The sequence below is a fragment of the Ambystoma mexicanum genome, chromosome 3q (genome assembly GCF_040938575.1).
Source record: "Ambystoma mexicanum isolate Mex_15411 chromosome 3q, UKY_AmexF1_1, whole genome shotgun sequence".
NCBI lineage: Eukaryota > Metazoa > Chordata > Amphibia > Caudata > Ambystomatidae > Ambystoma > Ambystoma mexicanum.
Window position 1 is genome coordinate 784,842,100 of NC_090926.1, and position 22,953 is coordinate 784,865,052.

At 49.1% G+C, this 22,953-nt stretch overlaps 1 protein-coding gene across 1 annotated transcript in view; it reads right to left on the reverse strand.

Annotated features, from left to right (window-relative positions):
• Positions 1-22,403, reverse strand: part of CDR2L (cerebellar degeneration related protein 2 like) — a 149,500-nt gene extending 127,097 nt beyond the window's left edge. The window contains exon 1 of the mRNA XM_069654844.1: positions 21,271-22,403. Within this exon, the coding sequence (XP_069510945.1) occupies positions 21,271-21,349 (79 nt within the window). The 5' untranslated portion in view covers positions 21,350-22,403. The remainder of the gene's footprint in view (positions 1-21,270) is intronic.
• Positions 22,404-22,953: the final 550 nt, after the last annotated feature.

Consider the following 22,953-nt stretch of genomic DNA (forward strand, 5'->3'; position numbering starts at 1 on the left):
TTCTTCCCTTCCTGTGATGTTCCTGTATGTGCCTCATCCCCTGCATGCTCTCCTGCCTCTCGCGCTTTTCCTACCTGACGTCATCACAGTGCATAGGGTTGGGCTGCAGAATTTCCAGCGTTGGCCACATCACCTCCCTTTCCAGGAAACAAAGGAATGGGAAACTCATGGAGAGTCCACGATTCGCACAGTTCCCACTTCTTCCTACTTGCTTGCCCTTCTTCTGGCTTTTTGGTGAGGTCTTGGCTGGTGGTTCCTCACTTTCCCTTTCAGTGTACGGGCCTTCTTCTCTTTCGTTGCTATACAGTTATTGGTAGCTGGAGCCACAACTTCCTGGGGTCCTGTTTCCCCTTCTGTGTACTTCTTTATCTTCTGTGCCAGTTGTTGAACTTTAGTTGCCTTGTGAAGGTCTTTGAACACGTTGACCATGTCGCTGGTCCTTTTGGTACAGGGCAAGTCTTTCCAGACGTTTCCATCTGTACTGCTTATTGCTTTGTAGTATATACCCTGGACTGGAACAGGTGTGCCTTACCTGGACAAAGCCTCCCTGTCTTCATGTGGTAGACAGAATTTGCCTAATCTCTCACTGCAAACGTGTTGCACTTCTGGCACCATGAACGCATGTCTGCTTACTGCGGTCTCAAGTGTGCTCTGTCCCTTAAGCGGTCATGCGTGAGTGAGGTGTACTGTTTAACACCTATGCTGGTTTAAGTGTAGTCCTCGCTCGACCCCCCTCCATCAATGGATAAATGACTTCTCATCATGGACTTTGGGGTTGTCCTGTTAAGAGCACCAGCACTGAGCACAGCTTCATCACACGGCGGAGCGCACAACCGCAGCTGCATGAAGGGAACTTTTGATGAACATGTTTATTCTTTCCACTTGTCCATTTCTTTGGAGGCGGGAGGGAGGGCTGGTAAAGTGCCACCCGGTTTAATAGCATTGTGCCTGCATTTTCAATGAAATAAATTGTACGCCACTATCAGAAAGGCCACTATCAGAAATAGAGGTCCGCCATTTGGAAAACCTTGGTGTTGAAATCGAGTGTGACTTTGTTGTAATCAGAGCCAAACATTTTACTTCCAGCCATTTGGAGGCATCGTTTGTGAGTACAATGGAAAATCTTTTTGACCTCTCCAGGTCACCTATCACACGCCTATGAAGTCCACGCCCACTCCAATCCAAACCTACCCATCCCATTCAACATCACTGTTCTCAATGTCAGGTGCTTGTTTCTCTCATGGCACTTATGGCAACGTTTGGGGGAACAATCAACTTCTTCATCCATGCCTGGACAGGAATAGTTCTCGCGTGACCTCGTCTTCATGAGGGTCTCCACGAGATAGCCCTTCTGTGCAGGGTGTGTGGACCTTCTTCTTGCTTCTGCGGTTGTGATGCCTTTGGTGTATCAAATTAGTAATCCTTCATTCCCGTACAACTCAGTGGCAACTTTGCAATAATGTTGTAGGCCTTGCACCATATTTCTCTCACTTGGGCACCCTTTGTAGAGGTGCCCATTAATTGCCCTTATGGTAGTATTGCTGTTCTTGTAGGTTTCTTAGGTGACTTTCTATATGATATGATAGGTTATTCATAACGCGCTTAATACCCGGAGGTTTCTAAGCGCAGACCTTGCTGGATCCAACCTGTGTTGCTCTGTGCCGTCTTGCTTCCAAGGCAGGCACGTTGAAAATGAGGCATCCCGAGAGATCACCCGCATGGTCTGACTTTGACGATCTTGGATAGTGATAGCCGCAGACTCTCCTCTTAGGTATGTTGAAGAATGGGCTTCTTCTACAGGACATCTCGATGGCCAGTCCCAAGGAGAGTGTGGCTTCCTGGGATGCATTCAGTCGTGAACAGGACATCCTGCCTCTTTGAAAGCAATGTGACCAATCTGAACGTCGGATTTCCTGTTTTAGCAGCACCCACAATGCTCATCAATGGATTGTGACGAGTCTGCATCCGGATGTGTCTGCCCACAGGTAAGTGTGGATATGGTTCAAGGCCCACGCGTGATGAGGGCCCATCAGAGGACAGGAGTGTGAAACAGTTTAGTGCACCACTGGAATCCACAGTCGGACGCTAGCACACAAGTCTGTACAGCCGCAGATGGAGATAATGCGGAGGGTGGCAGTGCCCGTTACTGCACTCGAGGAAAGTAGCAGCACAGCTCACAAGGCTGCCTCTTGGCATGCAAAGCTGGCAATTCCTGCTATAGGGCATTTGGCAGATAGTGATATCGGGTGCAAGTCAAGTGGGTGCTAACATCTGTTACTGGGAACGTGCAAGCTGGCGATCCCTATTACTGGACGCGTGGGAGCCGGCAGTATTTGGTACTGTGCAATTAGAAATGGAAAACATTTCTTCTGGTCATGTGCATATTGGCAATAAATGTTAATGCCCATGTTGAAGGCTAGAGAACTTGTTTTTGGGCATGTGTTACTGGAGCTGGAGGGGCTGGAGACTTGTGAATATCTGCTACTGGTCGCATGGGTGAGGTGTGAACACATGTTACTGGGCAACCTAAAGATGAGAGTAGCTGCAACTGGGCTGTGCCCTTTCACCGGCACTAAAGAAATGCAACAAAATCATGGGCCATAATGGAACAGACATAATTATTGCCTAAAAGTAATACTGTGGGTTCATCAGCAAGATCACTCTATTGATCAAAACTGAAGCTTCACATTCACCCATAAATGTGTCATTTTTGGTTTTGGTTCGATAGGTGTGCAATGCTTCCACTATCCCAGCTCCACCTCTTTGCTAAAAAAGCGTGATCTCTTCCTTTCAGTATCGGTGAGATATGACCAGAGGTCAGGAGAATTGGCTGACCCCTAAAGGCTGGTGAGGCGCTTGCGAGAAGAAATGCAGTGAGGGCAGACGGGTACTGGTTTGCTCTTAGGACCCAGAAAAGTGTTATGGGCAAAAATAATGGTAAAGGTATGGAAGCCAAGGTGCACGCTGTGGCAACATGGCCTTAGCCTCCGATTAAGGCCTGGGTGAGATCGGAGATGGATGGCCCTCTGGGTGAGATTAGGAGATGGATGGCCCTCTGGGTGAGATTAGGAGATGGATGGCCCTCTGGGTGAGATTAGGAGATGGATGGCCCTCTGGGTGAGATTAGGAGATGGATGGCCCTCTGGGTGAGATTAGGAGATGGATGGCCCTCTGGGTGAAATCGGAGATGGATGGCCCTCTGGGTGAGATTAGGAGATGGATGACCCTCTGGGTGAGATTAGGAGATGGATGGCCCTCTGGGTGAGATCGGAGATGGATGGCCCTCTGGGTGAGATCGGAGATGGATGGCCCTCTGGGTGAGATCGGAGATGGATGGCCCTCTGGGTGAGATTAGGAGATGGATGGCCCTCTGGGTGAGATTAGGATGGATGGCCCTCTGGGTGAGATCGGAGATGGGTGGCCCTCTGGGTGAGATCGGAGATGGATGGCCCTCTGGGTGAGATTAGGAGATGGATGGCCCTCTGGGTGAGATTAGGAGATGGAGGGCCCTCTGGGTGAGATTAGGAGATGGAGGGCCCTCTGGGTGAGATTAGGAGATGGAGGGCCCTCTGGGTGAGATTAGGAGATGGAGGGCCCCTAATACAAGTTCAGCTGCCACTGAAGTGCATACCTGCCTAACCTCCGGATTTTTCCCGGAGACTCAGGAATTTTAACCATTTCTCCGGGTCTCTGGAAAGACCCTGGAATCTCAGGAATTTTGGTGTGGGACAGCTTTCAGCGATTGTTTTTTTTGTTTTTTATGCTTGCAGGACTGTGCTGCAGTGGACTCCCTGCCTGAGTGTGGCTTTGTCTCTCCAGCACATTGGCAAAAAGAATGCAGGTGAAGCAAAATAACGCGCGTTTATTTAGTTTCTTCACCTTTCATTCTTTTTTGCCGACTTTCAATGCGAACGCGCGTTTCTTTTGCTTTCGTTCTTTTTGCCCAGGTTAGGGTGGACTCAGGCCCATTGAACCACAGCCATCTGGTTTGCAGGCTGGAGAACTCACCACTGCACTAAATAACCTGATGAAAAACAACTAAGGTGAAATGTGCAAATTCGGTACTGCAAAATTCAGGGGAAACCTTTGTATTGGTTCTTGCAGTTTACATGTGCACATTTTAACGTGTTGATTTCATGGAAGGCGAATACCTTTTGTCCTATGCAATGTGGGTGGTTGTGAAAAGGCAATGTAATGAAATGTGCATATTTCAATTTAAACTGCAAATTTCTGACGTCACATCACATTACAAGAGAGTTTACCTTTTTGACATGTGGGCGGAGTTATGTGAAAATGGGCGTAGTCTCGTGTGACTGTGGGCGGAGCATACATCTCAGGAATTTTGATTTTCAAATGTAGGCAGGTATGCTGAAGTGTTCTGGCAGCGCCCTTATCCAATCTGCTGAGGAAAACCGAAATCTCAAATCCACGTTCCAAACAGAGGCTTGAGTTGCGAGTCCAGCCCGAGCCGAATAAAAGATATGCACTGTGCACTTCCCATAACATGAGCAGTGCCGGCACAGGTCAGCCGTACATGTCAAATTATCCCTCTCAAGCACAGAGAGGCGGTCGCCACGCTGACACAGATGGGCTAGAAGGAGGGCCTTGGAGTCTAGCCCTCTTGGTGAGGACGGCTCCTACGTGACCACTCTCAGGCTGAAGAATGTGTGAAGAATTTCGCGCGCATTTTTAAATTATTGACAGTTACGGACCTGATGTGGTGTCTAGGTGTGGCATCCTGTTTGGTGAGTTTTCGCTTCAGTCTGGCGTCTCCTTATTGTTTTTTTAGAGAGAGGCCTCCCTGGGAACAACCATGGCAAATATCCTAGACAAACCGCCATGGAGAAAGCAGAGACAAGCGCCATTTATTGAGGATCTTTAGACATTGGCTGGCAAAGCCAGAAGAGCAGGGGTGTGACCACGGCACGGGCGTTTGTTTGTTTGTTTGTTTATTTTATTTGTATGGCGCTCCAAACCCAGAGGTAGAAGGGCGCTTAAGAATTTGGTTACAGCGTTGTGAAGTATCTTAGTTTTGCATACTTCGTACAAGTTTATAATATAAGCATATATCTGTACAGTGAACAGTAAACAAGAGCAAATGCGTACAATATGCAGTTTTCAATATAAATACAGATACCGCACGGGTCTGGTGTTAATGGCGTTATTCTTTGTTTAGAAGCCAGCTGATGACCTGCTTCCTAAAGATCTGGAAGGATTCGATCATTTTGATGTTAAGCGGTAGGGAGTTCCAGAGTTGGGGGGCAAGCACTGTGAAGCTTACCCCTCCAGCTCTTTTTAGGTGGAACCTGGGCACTGATAAGCAGAGAGTGTTGGAGAATCTGGTGGATCTGGTGGCTGGTTTCAGGGTGAATTTATTAGCTAGGTAAGGTGGCGCTAGGTGATTGAGGGATTTGTACGTGAGGCAAATGGTTTTTAGATCAATTTTAACCTGGTGAGGGACTGCCCGGGAGGTTCCTGGCTGCAACCGCGGTTGTACCGGGGCACTAGGAGGGTTCGGTTTAGGGAGGGCGTTCACTGATAGCAATTGGCCTCTGTTTAGGAAGGAGCCAGCATAATCGAAACAAGTTAAGTGTGAAGGCAGAATATGTCAGAGTGGTGGGCAGAAAAGAGTGTGAATTTCCAAAAACCTACAATGCCAAGTGAATACGTGTTAAGGGAGGGCACAGCACTATGTGGTGCATTGGAGAATAGTCCTGGTGGCTGGATTTGGCTCAGCTATGATGCCTCGGCACTACCCGGTGATGCCAAACATACTGGAATAGAATATGTAGGGAGAGGGGAGTGGCAGAATAGTCCACGCGTGGGCTTACGCTGCATCTTTGTACCTGGCCAGCCAAGGGAGAAGCCTTCTTACAGCAGCAGCTGCCGCAAGGAGCAAAATAGCCTGCAGCCAGCAACAGTTCCACTGCCCATCATAACCACTGCGAAACCTAAACTGAAATGCACAGGGAAAAGGGTAGAAGAGGCGCAGCAGGAGGTCTAACCCCCACAGCAGCACCCACCTGACCCAGGATTATCAGGACAGACGAGGAAGAAAAACTGAACTGCCCGCCTCACAAACGCCCACAGCACATTGCATGAATCCCACAAAATGTTATCTAGGATTTGTGTAGACTGCCTCCCCGGTATGAAACTACGAAGGCTACTGGCCAATGCGAGGGCGCCCACTCTGCCCATGATTCCCCCAGCCTGTCAGGGAGGGTCCATCTGGCCAGGCCCTATTTATTATCACGGAGAAGAGAAGCCAGAGTGAAGGAGAAGGATGAGCAGAGGCCCTTGATATGATATGATATGTCATTTATAACGCGCCTGTACACAAGTGTTTCTGGGTGCGGCAATCTTACTAGGCCTTGTGTCATTCAGATCGTGCAAGTGGGACAACGCAAAGTGCAGGGGGAAAGAGGGAAGTGCGAGGGAGAGGGAAGGGGAAGTGCAATCAGGGCAGCATTGTTCTGAGTAAATGCAGCCAGGGCAGCGCCGCTCTGGATAAGTGCAGGGAGGCAGGGGGCTGTAGAGGTTACAGTTACAGCCCCTAAGTGTGTGGAAAGGCCCGGAGGCAGTGCAGGGGAGACTGATCATGGAGAAGCCTGGTACCCAGTGAGACTCTGAGGGTAGCCAAGCAACCAGTTGGCGCGTTCACTTGGGAAAGACAAGGAGTTGAAGGGCCTGATGAGCCGAATGACCTAATGGAGCCGAGGGTCTGATGGGGTTGAGGGACTGATGGGGTCGAGGGGACTGATGGAGCCCAGGGGCCTGGCGGAGCCCAGGGGCCTCGTGGAGCAGAGGGGCCTCGTGGAGCCAAGGGGCCTCGTGGAGCCGAGGGAACTCGTGGAGCCGAGGGAACTCGTGGTGCTGAGGGGCCTCATGGAGCCGAAGGGCCTCATGGAGGTGAGGGAACTCGTGGAGCCGAGGGAACTCGTGGAGCCAAGGGGCACAGGAGAGCGGGGAGAAAATGAAGACACATAGGAGTATATGGAGAAGCTGCAGAGGTAGAGAAACCTGGGAGATCTGGGGCCCCCGAGAAAGAATAGAATGGAAGAAAATGCCCCCGGAGGACATCCCAAAGAGAGGGTGAAAATATCTGTCATGGTCAACATGTGCTAGGTGGTATATCCCAGAGACTGCGGCAGTGTGAGCAGGGCACTATATCCCGCAGAGCTGAAAAAGCGAGCCAGACACTCTAGCCCTGGAAGTGTTCAGTTCGACCGACCACAGGAGGCACCCGGCAGCTGGCAGCCTCTGCAGAGGTGAGGCACCATGCCTAAAGCAGATAGCGTTACACTGCCCCCTTCTGGTCTCACCCCTGCCATGGCATGGCAGGCACTTCACCCTCTCTGCTCCCCCTGGAAGGAGGGGGCATGCAGAACAGCAGTTGTTCCTGACCCGATGAACCCTGCATGCGCGTTGGCTGTGTGTCTGCATGTGTGTTACCTAGGGGTATGTATGGAGTACCACTAAATTGGTAATAACTTCGCCTATTATTCCTTGGGTCCTCATTGGAAGGTTGACGGCTTTCGCCCCGAAGCATTCGGTACATTTTGTTCCCTCATGAGAAAATCCACAGGATTATGAGAAATCCAACGATGCAGCAAAGGAATCTCCGTGTGTAGAGACACTCTCCGCAGTACATTGCAGCAATGGAATCTCCGTGTGTAGAGACACTCTCCGCAGTACATTGCAGCAATGGAATCTCCGTGTGTAGAGACTCTCTCCGCAGTACATTGCAGCAATGGAATCTCCGTGTGTAGAGACACTCTCCGCAGTACATTGCAGCAATGGAATCTCCGTGTGTAGAGACACTCTCCGCAGTACATTGCAGCAATGGAATCTCCGTGTGTAGAGACACTCTCCGCAGTACATTGCAGCAATGGAATCTCCGTGTGTAGAGACACTCTCCGCAGTACATTTGGAAATTCTGTTGCCACATCTAACCTTTACAAAAAATACTATTACTGTCCAAATTCTCTTCCAACACAAATCCCTGCTCAAGGTCATCACAGACTTCTGCATCGCCATCTTGCCACCTGACCCTGGCAAACAAGATTCTTTTTGACAAGTGGGACTGTTTTGACTTGGGGTGAGGAGTCCACGGATTCATTATTATTTCATAGAGCACTTGTATACCATAGAACGGGGTTTCTTGGCACTTGAAGAAACGTACATTGTGATCAATGATAAAACAAAAAATAAAGGAAGAAAAGACAATTTGGACAGTACACAAAATAAAGTAGAAGGGAATCCTATAACAGCCCAGCAGGACACACGTGCACAGAGGGGGACCCTTTGGATTACCAAGTGCACAAAGGAGGGCCAAGTACAGTGTACAGGGGCCCACTTCAGAAGAAAAGTCAAGGTGAACAGCCAATGGCTAGGGAGGGAGAAAGTACCTCCAGGCAGTCCGACGTCACTATGCATTCACTTTGCCATGCATTCACTTGATCACATTTAACTCCCTCGTTTCTAAAGCATATTCTTCCCCTACTCGCCCTTGGCCCGAACCCTAACCTTACTTTTTATCTAACACAATTGATCAGGGCGTATCTAGATTGAACAACAAATACTCGAATATATCCACACACTTATTTCTGTCACAATCAAATTGCGTGATTTTTATAGAAGTTTTTTCACAATAATAATTACCTTCACCATATTGGTGTTGTGACTTTCACACCTTCCCTTACAAAACATACAAGTTTGGCACAGTTTAATCATATACAAAGAAATATCTCTTGAACAATATAGACGAACCTTGTGTTGTCAAGGTTTTTCAATAATAAAATATACAAAGCAACAATTGTCTGTTTTTTTGCACACTAAAACAAGTTGACGCTACAGTGTTTGGGCCTATGGAATCCTATTTGCTCCAATTATGCTGGCCTTCATCAGGACGGGGAAAGGTGAAAATATTGCCTCACTGCCTGTGGTGTAGATCATGTCGTGTGAATGAGACGCAGTGTGTCTGAGACTTCTCCAGAGACTGCTCATTTGTGCATGAAGAGAGAGTCCAAAGGAAAAATGGAGTCTGTCTATGTTGACCAACCACAAAAAGATTCCTGCAGCAAACGCCTGCCTTCTAGCCGCCTTCTGCCTCGGTTTGCCCAGGCAATTACTCTGGGTGGCAAGATTTCATGTGCTACTGAATGGTGCTGGCCTAGGCGGTGCGTCTGCCCAGCTGCTAATTTTTCTTCACTGCGTGTTGATAGATCGCCATGCGCTGCGGTTTTGTTTTATTGAAGTGCATTTTCATGAAATGCAGCCTTTGTAGTGCGTTCATTGCCGAGCGTATCTCAATTGATCTCTTCGCTTCCTATGGTCTCGGTCTAACCGTTGGACACTGTCAACCCTAACCTTATAGCTAACCTTACCATTTCCATTGCCACCTTGATAATCTGAATATGAAGACGAGGTAAAGGCACGAAGAAGTATAAGCAAGAAGAAGTAAATGACTGAAGAAGTAAATGTCTGGTGAAGTGAATGTATAAGAAGTAAGTGCAGAAGTATTTTAGGCAAACTAAAGGGGGGATACCACTATGCCTACTCCTCAACAAAGGCAACAGGGTTGGAGAAGGAGGGTGTGACGTACTGGAGGGAATGTGTTGGTTCTGAGGCTCAGGAGGTGAGACCTCTCTGCAACACCCTCCCTAGGGGTCAAGGCAAGTGGGACCTCACTGGGAGAGACTCCCCCCTGGGAGACCAGGACTGCCGTTCCCGTGAGGAACTACCTGATACCCTCAAAGTGATGGCCTATATGGATTTGTCAACATCAAAGAACATTATCAATTCCATGAAGAGGAAGTGAACTTATGTTATCCAACAGGAAACAGGAAACTAAGTCTATCCCTTTAAATCAATCCATCCAATGGACTGTGCCAAGGATGCTGAAAAGGGATGATATGACAAAAGGGAGTGATAGACAGCAAGAAAAATCGAGAAGCCGAGAGAAACCGTAAAGCAGAGAGAACCAGGGGATGCTCCCTGTGCATAGCAGAGCGGAAGGAGGTGGAGCTATCGCACAACGCAGAGCCTGTGTAAGCCAGTTAAGCCCTGACGCGTAGCTCAAGATGCTAGAACACTGGTGTATGAGAGTGGTAGAATACACAACATGACTGAAGAGAGAGTTCGGTGGTGGCGTGACCACACAGAAACTGTGGCAGGCAGTCCGCCAGCAGCACAGCACTGATACCACTGATGGGAGAACCCCACTCTCGAGCCGAGATACAACGCAAGCTCGATTCGTAAGACCAGAACAAAATGCGCTTCAAACAGACGGCGCGACAAGTGAGCCGCTGAGCCAAGTAGAAACAGAAAGAAAGTCCAAGACTTTACCGGTACTGGGGATGTTACCCCCTGGACTAGAAGGTAATATGGGGTATGGGATTTCGGGACCGTTAAGAGGGACTCATTATAACTCAAACAAAACTTGTTGCTGTGCTAATGAGAAAAGTATTGAAAATAAGCCGAGGAATGGGACCCATGTGCATGGAAAGCACAGCTACATGAAATACACAAAGTGGGAGAGAAGTAGAGTTGAAAATTTATTGCCTTGGGAAAAGGGAAAAGTCAACCAAGGTCAGGAAGAACAAAAAGAGAATGTAATAAATAGGCATTTGGCAAACACACACCCAGGAAACCAGGAAGACACAGTTCATACATGAAACAGCACTCTGGGAACAGAGGTTAGGACCTGACAAAAAAGAGAGAAGGAACGTATACATAAATAAGATTGTGAACATAAAAGGGGAGAGGAAAACTATCAGTCCCCAACAAGAGTTACAGAACTTAATCCAGAAGATACCAAGAGACTATGAGTATGGTCTATTGAGTGGAATGAAAGAACCTAGAAAACCCTGTGACAAAACACAGCAACCAGGAGAAGGGAGACCTTCTCCTTTGCTTAGTTACATTAGTGATAGGGTCAGACAGGTTAGATTTGGACAGTGGACGGACTTGTTTTTGGACATTCATCCTGACTGACAAGCACCTTAGTAAAATGGGTAGAGAACACCCCATAGATATAGGAAGAGATAGGCCTTATTTTTCTTTAGAATACATTTGCTTAAAATGTCTACATAGCCTATTGTCCTTCTTCTGATCCCCCACAAGGGGGAAGAAGGCTGTCTGTGTAGGGGGTTGCATGGGAGGAAACAGTTTAGAGCTTTCTAGTCAGACAATCCATCTGTCAACAATGTTCAAAAGAATCCAAGAAGAGATGATACCCATCCTCCGCTAACAGTCCTTCATAGGGGGCCGCCACCACACTACGTGCCTACCAAAAGTCCTTCCTCCATCTCTCCACACTCCATGGACTCCACAAAGCTAGCAACCCCATGGTCGGGCATCCACCATGATCCACTCAGCACATGCTCCCGCACCGCTCTGCATGCAGCGTGGGCTCTCCATCCCTGGACGTGGTGTGGTCCCCCTGTCCTCGCAGTGGCTCACACCCTGTCTTCACAACTCTGGTATCCATAGCTTCTTACCCAACACTCTGGTGCCTGCAGACCACCCAAAGCCAGCCACTGGCACAGCGAGTCTTTCCTTTGCGGGACTCTGCCCTGACATGCTCTTTCCAGCTCAGCCAGTGACCGAGGGGGTGGGTGGTGTTGTTATCAGGGGGACTGTATTAGGGATTAGGAGGGGTGTTGGGCAATCCGGAGGGAGGCGCTCGGGAGTGGGAAGGCGTGCAAATGTGTTTCATGTATAGACACAGCATCTCCTATAGGGTTAAATGGCAAATTATCGATGGGGGTTATTGTGCAAGCTGCCACCGTGATGCGTTCTATCTGCTACTACTCATCCCTGTACATGGGATTGACGTTGCTCTCAACATGTAACACAATGGTTCGTTCTTTCTCTCTTCGGACCCCTAAATAATGGGATTCCCTACTACTCAATATATGCTTATCCTCCTCTCCATGTCTTTTAGTCCTTTCTGACGCTTAAACTGTATTATTCTTACCTGTGTTTCATGCACTGCCATCAGGCCTGCCCAATATATCTAATCGATCGAGTCAAATTCCATGCAGGAGGGAGACAGCTCCGCTCCTCCGCTTACCCCGCATTTTTTCAGCACAGACACAAGCTGCCGCGCTTTGATGGGACCTCCTTGGATATCCAGGCTCCAATACAATGGAACTCACTCCCCGGGCATATACTTGGCACTATTCAAGAAGAAAATAAAAACATACCCGTTCGACCTCAACCCAGGCTGAACATAGTATCCTCTGACCTCCCCTTATATCTCCCTCCGTTGCCTGACCCTTTTTCGTCCTCTATGTGTGCTCTGAGGCCCACAGGCACGCAGAGGAAAGGTGTGAATGCCGGTAGGTTGTCGAGTGAAGATTCCGAAGGACCAGTGGTCCGCATTCTGATGAGAATCCAAGCGAGCTAGACACACGGGGTTTGTGTTGCTATATGGCCCCCAAGTGTTATGCTTTATGGTGCACTGTGGTCGGATGGTGGAGAAGATGAGAGCGGTGGGGGCAATAGGGCATTACATGAGAGCCGAGCCGCATCAGGGTGTGTCTTAGTCGGATGGTGTTTGGAGAGTAAGGCGAAAGAGGGCGAGCGATGGGGGTGATGGACTAGCAAGTGGGTGGGGAAGGTTAGGTATGGGGAGTTCATGTCGGGGATAGCGGGTTCACTGAACCCATGTAAGGATGTGTGGGTCCTAGGCTCCTCCATGTGTTCTGGTGGTTACCGCCCATCGTATTTGCTTTCCATATTTGTCCCTGTGTTTTGTGCATCAAGCCTTTTTGGTAGTACCCGGTATTTGTGATTGTTACTCCCCTTTTTAGGTGTATCAGGAATTCTTGGGTTTGGATGGATATTGGTAGGGGTGTTTGGTTAATGATGTGTGGCCTGTTGGTGGGATCTGCAAGTTGGGGTTCTATTGCGGGCTTAATGTGGGGTGCATTGTGGCCTTACCTGTTGAGGGTAGGCCATACCAGTGCGTCCATGCTTATTTGCTCATGCTAATGGGTATCAGAGGTTCCTGATTCCACAGACAGAGGGATAGAATAGTGGGTGCATGACGATGTTGTAAGGTTCATGTCCCAATTGAGGGGTGTTTTATGTAGCAAAGCCCAATCATTGAATTAGCGATAACAAAAAGGCATTTGTGCTTGTTTATTTGGTAGCCCAGTTTCCTTCTGGCTTGGACGTGGAAATGACATTCAGGGTCCCATCTCTGTGTGTGGTGGTGTCTGTGTTCCATCTGTTATCCGGTGTAATGGCGCTGGTCGGTATATTCCACCAGATCCGTTTTCCCGGGTGCGGCGTATCCAGGGTGGCGTGCATGGTACATTCCTTCCGGTGGTTTAGGAAAGAGACCAGGTTTCAGCAGTTTCAGAGAGTTCAAGTGGTCGCACCATATGCGAGGTTTCATGGGACAGGCCTTAGTGGCCGCCATCACCAAGGCAGCGTTGCTTGGTTGTAGTGTCCATCCCAGGGCATAGGGTGACTTTCTCCCTGGTTACTTTGGGGCTTTTATTGTTGGGAATGAAGTAGAAGAATTGGCCATGGGTGGTATAGGTGTCCCTGGTGATATGGAGCCATCCGGCTAGCTCGGGTGGCGGAATAAAGTCTGGTCTGAAATATGTGCTTCTCACATACTTCACAGGCAGGTGTGTGTGCGTCGGAGTGACTCCAGGAACCAGAGCCAAGGTAGGCAAAGGTCTACTCAGTATAGTGCCTTCATATATATACACCTTCAACGTGAGGTTCCGGCGATGTCACTTTTTCCGATCACGTATAATAGCAAAGTTACTGCAATATCATATCTTGAGTATATTGTACAGGTCTCCTGGCATAGTACTGAAGGAAAAAACTGCTAATCGAGTACTTAGAATTGCGCACAGGAAAAACAAAAAGCCATGAGAGTTTGAGCAGTACTATGCCAATGACCAACACCCGACTTTCAGGTGTTAGAAATTCCAAAAAGCACCCCAAGAAACTTGGATGTTTTTTATATAGCAAAATGTGTGTTTTTTTAAACACAGTTAAAATGTGTTGTCACATGCAAATCACGTGTGCCGCACCAGTTGTTTTAGAGTGAAAAGCAGCTCAAGGCCGTGAGCTTGCCAGACTCTTCCATGCCACCTGCAGGAGCCAACTGCCGGCCTCCATGTCCCAGCCAGAGGGATGGGGGTGGGGGTGTGCACGGCTAAAGGAGCTCCTATGCAGAGCAGTTGGCTTTTCTTGCGCCTGGTCGCGAGGAATGTATGCAAACCGGGACCGCATCTGGGCCTTCTCCGCTGCGTAATGCCGGCTCTTCGCCCACGGCCCCGCCCACATCCTTGTTTGGAGAAGCTCTGTTCACTGGGACTGGACTCTCTATGCTGAATCCTGCCATTGTTTCTGCAGCTGTGCATGGCTACAGTGTCCGCAAGGGCCGCGAAGCGACCCCCAGGCAGCCTCTTGGAAATGTACAAAACACTTGAAAAATACATACATGCATTTCATTATCGCCTTCTGCCTTGAGTCACCAGAATATAGGGAAAAACATTCTGCGCCTTTCCTTCTCAGGCTGTTACCACAATATCGAACTGCCTCACGACAACCTACCACACATGCCAGACCTGTCACCGCTTCAACACACACCCATTCACGCAGCAGCAGCGGAATGCCTTCCTTCATCCAAGTTTAAAGTTAGGGAGGAGGGAGGACAGTCACCTCCCCCCTCGGCCACCAGGGTGCTTCTTTCCTGGCTGCGGGGAGCTTGTCCCCCGCAGCCAGCAATATTTGCCTCTGTCACTGCTCCTCTACCTGAATGAACGCATTGTGCACACGTGTCTACATTCCCCCAGCATAACCCCCACACTACTAATCCTGCCCCTGTACCCCCAATCCCAGAACTTGATTTTCTCTGTGTCATGGATGTGCAACAGCCCTTCAGTGCCTCCCCAGTGAATATCCCTTTTTATTTGGTATATGGATTTGTATAGCGCCAACATAGCCAGCAAGAAATAGAGCGCTGTACCAGTCATTTGTGGTTAACAGAGGTGGGTGGAAGGGGATATCACAGGTTTTGGTCTCTTGGCTATCTCACACTACATGCGTGATATATACCTAGGAGTAGCATGTCCTGATAGTATCTGCAAACGCTTCAAGTCTCTGACCCCCTCTATCTGCATTGTATTAGTCTCCTCATTCATATATGCCACTCTCCTCCATCTACCCGGATGAGAAGTGTGGGAAAGGCTCTTCCAGGGGCATGCGCGTGAATGGTGACGATCCGAAAGGGGTTGAAGAAGGCCACGGTCTGAACGGCCGAAAGCCTTGTCATCTCCGGAAGCACTTACCGTGCTATTGAATTATGTGCCTTCGACAGTTTATCTCCCTCCGCCTTCCCCTGGCAATGCTATTAAAAACCTAGTGTTCCTACTCAGCCATTTTCAGGCACTTGGAAGTCTCGTGGGTGAGAAAGAGCACGTGTTTATCTGCAGAATTTGTATTCGGAGTGTGTCTCCGTCCAGAGTGTGGGCCAACGAGTGGGCCTTCGCGATGTCCCTGCGGCTCCGAAGGTTGTACATCCCACAGCCTGAGATGGAGACCCCCGATAGGCATGGCCTGACATGGATAATCCAGGGGGCCTGCTTCCGAACCCAGCGGGGTAGTCTAAGATGGAGAAAGGAAAGACGCAGCCTTGAATGATGGACCTACAGCAGCAGCTGGAAAACTGTGAACCGGGGCACACAGTATTAGGTGGATCAAGACCTCGAGGTTGTGACTGGAGATCGGGCGCCATGAGACCAAAATCTCAGAGAGCGCGGTCCAGGATGAGCCATAAAAAACAAAAAACAGCAGCAGCCTACCCATTGGCTTGTTATATAATATGATATGGTATGGCATTTATAACGCGCCTATACACAAGTGTTTCAAGGCGCGGCGAGGCAAGGGATGGGGAACGGAAGGAAATCAGAGACAACAATCTTACTAGGCCAGGTGATATTGAGATCGCGCACGTGCAGGGGGAGGGGTCTGTGCAGTACATGAGATCAACAGTAAAAAAAGAAAATAGAATAAATAAAAGCAATAAGTAAAAGGTGCGGCCAGCTGGTGGCAAGTGCAAGGGTGAGTGCAGATGTCAGGTGTCAAGTGCAGGTAGTGGACTGTAGGGATACAGAAACAGTCCACAAGTGCGGGGGTTGCCATGGAGGCAGTGCAGGTGTGCAACTGGCGGGGTTGGGGACCTGGGTCGAGACCAGAGGGTGACCAGGCGACCAGTGCAGTTTCAGTTTCAGCCAGGAGTTCAGCAGGGCAGAGGAGGAGAGAAAGCAGAAGGAAGGTTTTGAGGTGCTTCCGGAACCGGAGATGGTTCTCCTCAAATTTCAGGGGGGCGGGAGGCTGTTCTAGAGGGAGACCCCGGCTGAAGACAGATCTACGACCAACTCGTTGCTTGGAGAAGCGACTGATCCGAGGGAGTTGGAGGCGGAGACACATTTCCAGTAGTAATCTACAATGCGGTCACTAGTCGGGGCCGACCGAATCCTTAGGTCAACTATTCGGTATTTGGCCGAATAGTAAATTACTATTCGGCACACCCCTACTCCCAAAGAACCTTAAGAATGTGACCCATAAAACGGGTTGAAGTAGAAGGAGGGACTGGAAGAAGCTTGGTGCCTCTCGGGAAGTGCACCTTTGAGAAGCTAAGAGCACCTCTCTCATTGAAAGAGCTGGGGATAGAGCAAGCAATGAATGCAGGTCAAAGGTAGCATCAAAGTGTTGAACCCCACCCCCATCTAAGATATGTGATGAGCACAAGCTGGGGGGGGGGGTGAAAATATTGGCGGCAGATCACCACAAGTATGACCAGTGAACAGCTGAGTAAATAGGACCAAACTTTGACTGATTGCTTTTTTTTTAAATGCAACTTTAAAATAGGAGTGTGTGAGTACGTCCGCTAACACAACTGGCACCCTTTGATAGAGCAACAGAATAAGTACTCTCTCCTTATCTGGTGGGCAGGATAGGTGGCAGTCGGGTGCACGCATTCTGACACCTATAAAGAAGCCCTGAATTCCCACGTGTGTTGGCTAGTGACACGAACTCGCAGTCAATGCTCGGACTCTTTAAAGGGCCACCAGCCCACAGATATTAGTGCAAGCCTTCCCTGCTTTCAGGAGAAAGCGGGAAGGACGCAGAACGCAACTGCGGGGAGGCACAGGGCCAGAAGAAGTGGGTTCAAGACAGAAACCATGCACGATTCAGCTGTGAACAGGAAACCAATTCCTGAAAGAAACAGTTTCCTGAAAACGCTAGTGTGAACTTGGGAGAACACGGTAACTAGGCAGAATTCAATTCCTGGCATGGATAGGAGCCAGAAGTATGCTGAACAGCTAAGCAAATAATCCGATTTTAATGATTTCGTTCACTTTATACACCCCCTCCCCCAGTCCCCACGAGCATTCCTGTCTCTCAAACAAGCAACTTACATCGAAACGATACACGTTTGCCGAATCCACAACGGACTTTAAAAATGGTGCTTCTGAAACACTGAGGGTGTTTGCACACATTCAAGAAGGTCAGTCGAAGAGATCAAGTTGCAGGAGAACGTTGTAAGGACTTTTCATTATAGGCTTCTATACAAACTATTGACCAAAAAGTGGATCATTACGTGTTATTGCTGATCACATTTGGCTTTAGTCAGTAACTATACATTATGAATTCCATTTGGTTATGTTAAGAATATTTTTTTAATGAATCAACAATATAAGGGGTGAAATATTCAAGCTGCAAGCAAATATCCAGCCAAAAACAGTCCCTCGCCACCTCATTTCTACACGCACACACACACAGCACACCATTTCGTACACACCAAGAGTCAATTTTCACTAGCCAATAGCTAGTGGCAAGTTCACATGCTGAGACCAGGCAATATTCACATCATAAATCAGTTATGCTAGAGAGTTACTAAGCGCCTGCACTGATGAAACATGGGCGCAACTTTTTAAAAATAAAGAAAAGAAAATGGATGATAAATAAGCACAGAACTGTTTCAAAAAAGTGTGGGTGATAGTACTGTGTTAGCCAGTTTTTAAAAAGTACAGCTTCAGTTGGATAACGCGATTGTTTTGATTGTTGTGTTTAATGACCACATTGGTCCCTTCATTGTGCAGTTTTAATGAAACGGAACTTTTATTTATAGGTAAGAGTGGTACGATGATATATTCCAGTGTGCGACAAGTACTTGTGAGTAAGGGGAACACGGAAGGGGAAGAAACACGTCTTCCTATATGTTGCATTCTTTCTGATTGCATGTTATGAAACACGTCTTCCTATATGTTGCATTCTTTCTGATTGCATGTTATGAAACACGTCTTCCTATATGTTGCATTCTTTCTGATTGCATGTTATGAAACACGTCTTCCTATATGTTGCATTCTTTCTGATTGCATGTTATGGTGGGCAAATGGCAAATTCAAGTTTGCTAAAAACAGGAAAGGACTAAACTGTGTACGTGGACAGCTGCAGCCACAGAGCCACATCCTGAATACTTCGTACACCGAGAAAACAGATGTGCAACACATTGTCACTTGAGAGCAGGGCCACAGGCTTTGCACGATCATCAGATTTTCCATCAAGCATCACAATGAATACTGGCTGGCACGCAGGCAACAGCCGGTGAGAACTACTAGACCACAGTACTGAAGTAACCGACCAACAAGTAAGAAAATACTGACATCACTCATTCAGTGACACCCTGATGCAGCAAAAGAACACAGCAGGGATCCAATCCTAAGAGGTCCAACACCGCAGGGATCCAATCCCAAGAGGTCCAATGCCACAAGGATCCAATCCCAAGAGGTCCAAAGCAGCAAGGATCCAATCCCAAGAGGTCCAAAGCAGCAAGGATCCAATCCCAAGAGGTCCAATGCCACAAGGATCCAATCCCAAGAGGTCCAATGCCACAAGGATCCAATCCCAAGAGGTCCAATGCCACAAGGATCCAATCCCAAGAGGTCCAAGGGCTGCCACCCTTTATGCCCACATAAGAACACCAAGGAAGGCACATAACCTGCGGCCACACAATGTCAGGCTCTGGCTAGAAACAGCAATGGCTTGGTAGGGAAGGTGTTATAACTCCCGAGGAATTGAACTCAAAGCTATGCCCAGGGCACCGCAGACTTGCAAAACAACCAGCGGTCCCTGTTCACATTTCAGAAGAAACCGACCTTGGTGACCATGCACACGGACCCACACTATGCCAAGATGGCATATAAGCGTGGCGGGGCAATGGAAAGAATCCCTGGAACACATAGCGACATATGCATACTTACCACTTCTTCGAATTTGGCATAGACATCTACCTTTGGCAACAACTATGGCACTGCAGTATGTTACCCTTCTGCTTCACAGCCTACAACATAAAACTTCAAACTTCAAATTGTACCTTAGTTGCATCGACGCCGACTGGCACAGGCATCTGCCTAAAGCAACGACAAAGGCCGCCATGGACATGCTACAAACACACAAGCTGGCCTAGCTACACTGAGAACTGTTGCATATAACAGCATGGTGGGGTTCCATCTGACATTCTTTCAACTATTTCAGTAGGTATCTGTATATGGGCTTAAATAGCGTAAACCTAGCTAGCGAGCAAAGGGCGCTGTAGAATCTTATACATATGTATGGGCTTATACGGATCTCTGCTTGTCTGGGATCCAGCTCTTGCATACATGTCTCAAGCTGGCAGGTAACAGGACGCGTACATGTCTCAAGCTGGCAGGTAACAGGACGCGTACATGTCTCAAACTGGAAGGTAACGGGACGCTCTTCCACAGAAACCAAGGTTTGTTTCAATAGTCCTATCGGTGCCCGAGGAAAACACCTCTGAAAGTGAGGAGGCAAACATTTTATTTAGCTTAATAAAGAAGTTATCTGTGCAAGATCTTATTTAGCATTTTCTTAAAAAAAAAAAAAAAGGTCTACATGACCCCTGAAATGCAGCGAAAAACCTTATGGTGGGGAGAAATAAGGTTACAAAGCCCCAAAAGAATACAACTTTGCTACTTAAGGTACTGAAACAGCCTTACTTCACCCCAGTGTCCTTCGCACCTACCCCATGCAATTGAGTTGCTGTCTACACATGTAGTTCAGCGCTGGGGGAGATGGTGTTCCACAGGTACCCTAATTAAGGAATGTTTAGACCCCTTACCACAAACATTCCTTAGAACAAGCAGCTGCACTCTCTGACTCTCCAAATGTATTGTACTACAACTCCCATCAGCCTAGCCAGCATAGGCAATGCTGAAGGATATTGTGAATCGTAGTCCAAATCATCTGGAAGGCCTGAGGTTGCAAATTCCTGCCTTGGGATAAGCGTTGTTGCGGAGAGCTGTATCTCTCTGGACCGCATTTCTATTGGCGAGCCCTGGCCTAAGTGCAATGTGGTGGGCGCACCAGAAGAAGGGCAGAGTAGAGGTATGTGTTGGCATCCTGGTGTTCAGATGATGATAAGGCACTTCTGTTCAGGTGATACATTAACAGCTACTGCTTTCAAAATAGTGCAAAGGGAAAATGCAAGTTAGATCTGTGGGCCTCAGTGCAGCGTGGTCAAGAAGGGTAGGCCATAGGCTTTCATCCCTGTCACATGTCGGGCAGGTTCCAGAATGTTGGCTGCCCACAATATCTGGCAATGGGGCTACATTAGTTGCCTGTCAGACAATTTAGTGTCCCCACCCCCGCTCCTTGCACCCAGGGTGCCTGTCTAGTACATCCTTGCCATAGTATTGACACCATTTATGTAAGCTCTTCATGCCTTTTTCTGACCCCCTCTTATTACTCTGTCCTGGGTCTAGCCAGCCTCAGGCTGGCTTATAAGGCAATGCCAGAACCAAAAATGCAAAATGCTAGTGTGGGACAGTTTTTTGTTGGTCAAAGTGGGCCATTCTGATAATTGACTTCATCATGCAGCTAGAAGTTTTGACCAATGTTACTGAATAAATATTCTTTAAAATGCACAATTTGCATCACATTGTATCAAAACACTCCCCCATGGGTATTATTCAAAAACTCTGTCACAAAAGGAATGAATTGCCATTTACAATGGTGGGCCACTTTTTCCATTGGTGCCCGAGACAATTTGATGCCCCAGTCCGACCCTGGGTCTAGCTCGGTTGTTCTTCATACCCTAACTTTGGGTGGTTCCACCACTGTTCGCTCCATGCAATATACTTTCCCCAGTGACAGTTTGACACCAAATGGGCCGCCCCTTACCACGACCCTCCCCCGTGCCATTCCCCTTACCCTGCTCCAGGTCATGCTGATGGTACCAAGGCTCGTCTTCTTCACTCTGGAACTCCTCCATCCTCCCTGCGCTCAGCATCGGCACCGCCGGCCCCGGGGCAGTCACAGAGCTGAAGAATATGAAGTCAAGAATTGGGCGACAAGCGAATACCCAAAGGCCCTGAGGGTAGAGGCAGGACAAATAGGGAGCTGGGGGGTCAGTGCCAGGATGAGAGTTAAAGGCCCTGAGCAGCAGGTGAAGCCAGCACTGTGCGGGACTGGCAATTCCTGAGCAGCTAGAGAGATTTGCAGCAGGCGGAGTCCATTAGAAGCTGGGCATCCCGAGAGGCTGGTGCCAGGCAGGCTGTGGCAGGTCCAGAGCAGAAGGCGAGGCCAATAGACAGATCCCTCGGCAGGCAGAAATGCTAGTTCAGGCACGGTTGGGTTTTAGCAGGACATGGAAATGACAGGCAGAGAAAGACTGGTTCTGGATTGGACTAGTCACTAGTGCCAAGATGGAACAAATAAATACCGAGGCACCTTAGAGGACAGCGCCGCGCTGGGGACCGCAGTTCCTGGACTGATACCGAGGAGTGTGTCAGGCAGTGCCTGGCAGATCCTGAGCAGCTATTGAGGGTGGTACCACCAGTGGGCCGTGCTGGACTACAGCAGGACCAGGGAGCTCCTCCCGTGCACTGGGCTGGTACCAGGAGGTACTTCTGGGCAAGGGCTCTGCGGCCACCTCGTGACCCTGGGACCAGTCACTCAGTGCTTCTGGGGAGCCCTCCAGCTCGGTGCACTTTAGGTCCGTCTGCAGCCACTTCGTTCCCTGGATCCCGGCCCGCTCTCCTCTTACATCAGGATGCCTCCCCCAGCCTCATACAGTCAGGGAGGTACGTGGCAGCTCGGCCCCTCACCCCACCTCCTCCTCCGGTGCAGCATAGACAAGGCACCCCAGGCTGCAGCTGCTCGCATCAGAGCCGCCTCAAGCGGAGGGGGCGGAGGGTTCCTGCCGGGGAGGGGAGACGGTCGTGGGGGACGTCCTGCCTGTGATGGAAGCTGCAAAAACCCAGAGCATCTTCTGCAGCCTGGTGGGGGAGGAGGCCGAGCCCGGCATCCTCCTGCACTGACAGGAGAGGGGGAGGAAGGATGAACCCGGGAGGTGGAGAGAAGGCGGGTACAGGGAGGTGCTGGAGGCCGGAAGTGGGAGGAACTGACTGGGACTGGAGAAACAAACAGGGGGCGGTGGGTGGGGGGAAGCCAGAGGGAGGAGAGCCTGTGGAGGGCTGAGGAGGAATGGGAGAGAAAGCGGGAGGAGGAGTCAAAGGAGGAGGCAGAGCCCTAGTCCATCATCCCACAGCCTTGACAGCAAGGGGAATGGGGTAGAGGAGAAGGGGCGTGGTAATGGCGAAGGAGGAGTAATCAGGGAAAACATCGCCAATAGGGGGCATAATGAAGGCGAGAGGCCGGGCTCAGGCTACATGCTGCGCCGCGTTTACATGGAGTGGGATGGGAAGGAATGGAAGGGAGTATGTGGCAATCCAGACTATGCAGCAACACACATGTTCTCTTTAGTAGACATGAAACCCGAATCCCTATGTTGTGTCCTGTGTTGCTTTGTGCACGTGCCTCTTTTGGTAATGGTAGCTAGCATCCAGGAGAGCGTGTAGGGAGAACAAAGCCACTGGCTACTTTCAGCAGGAG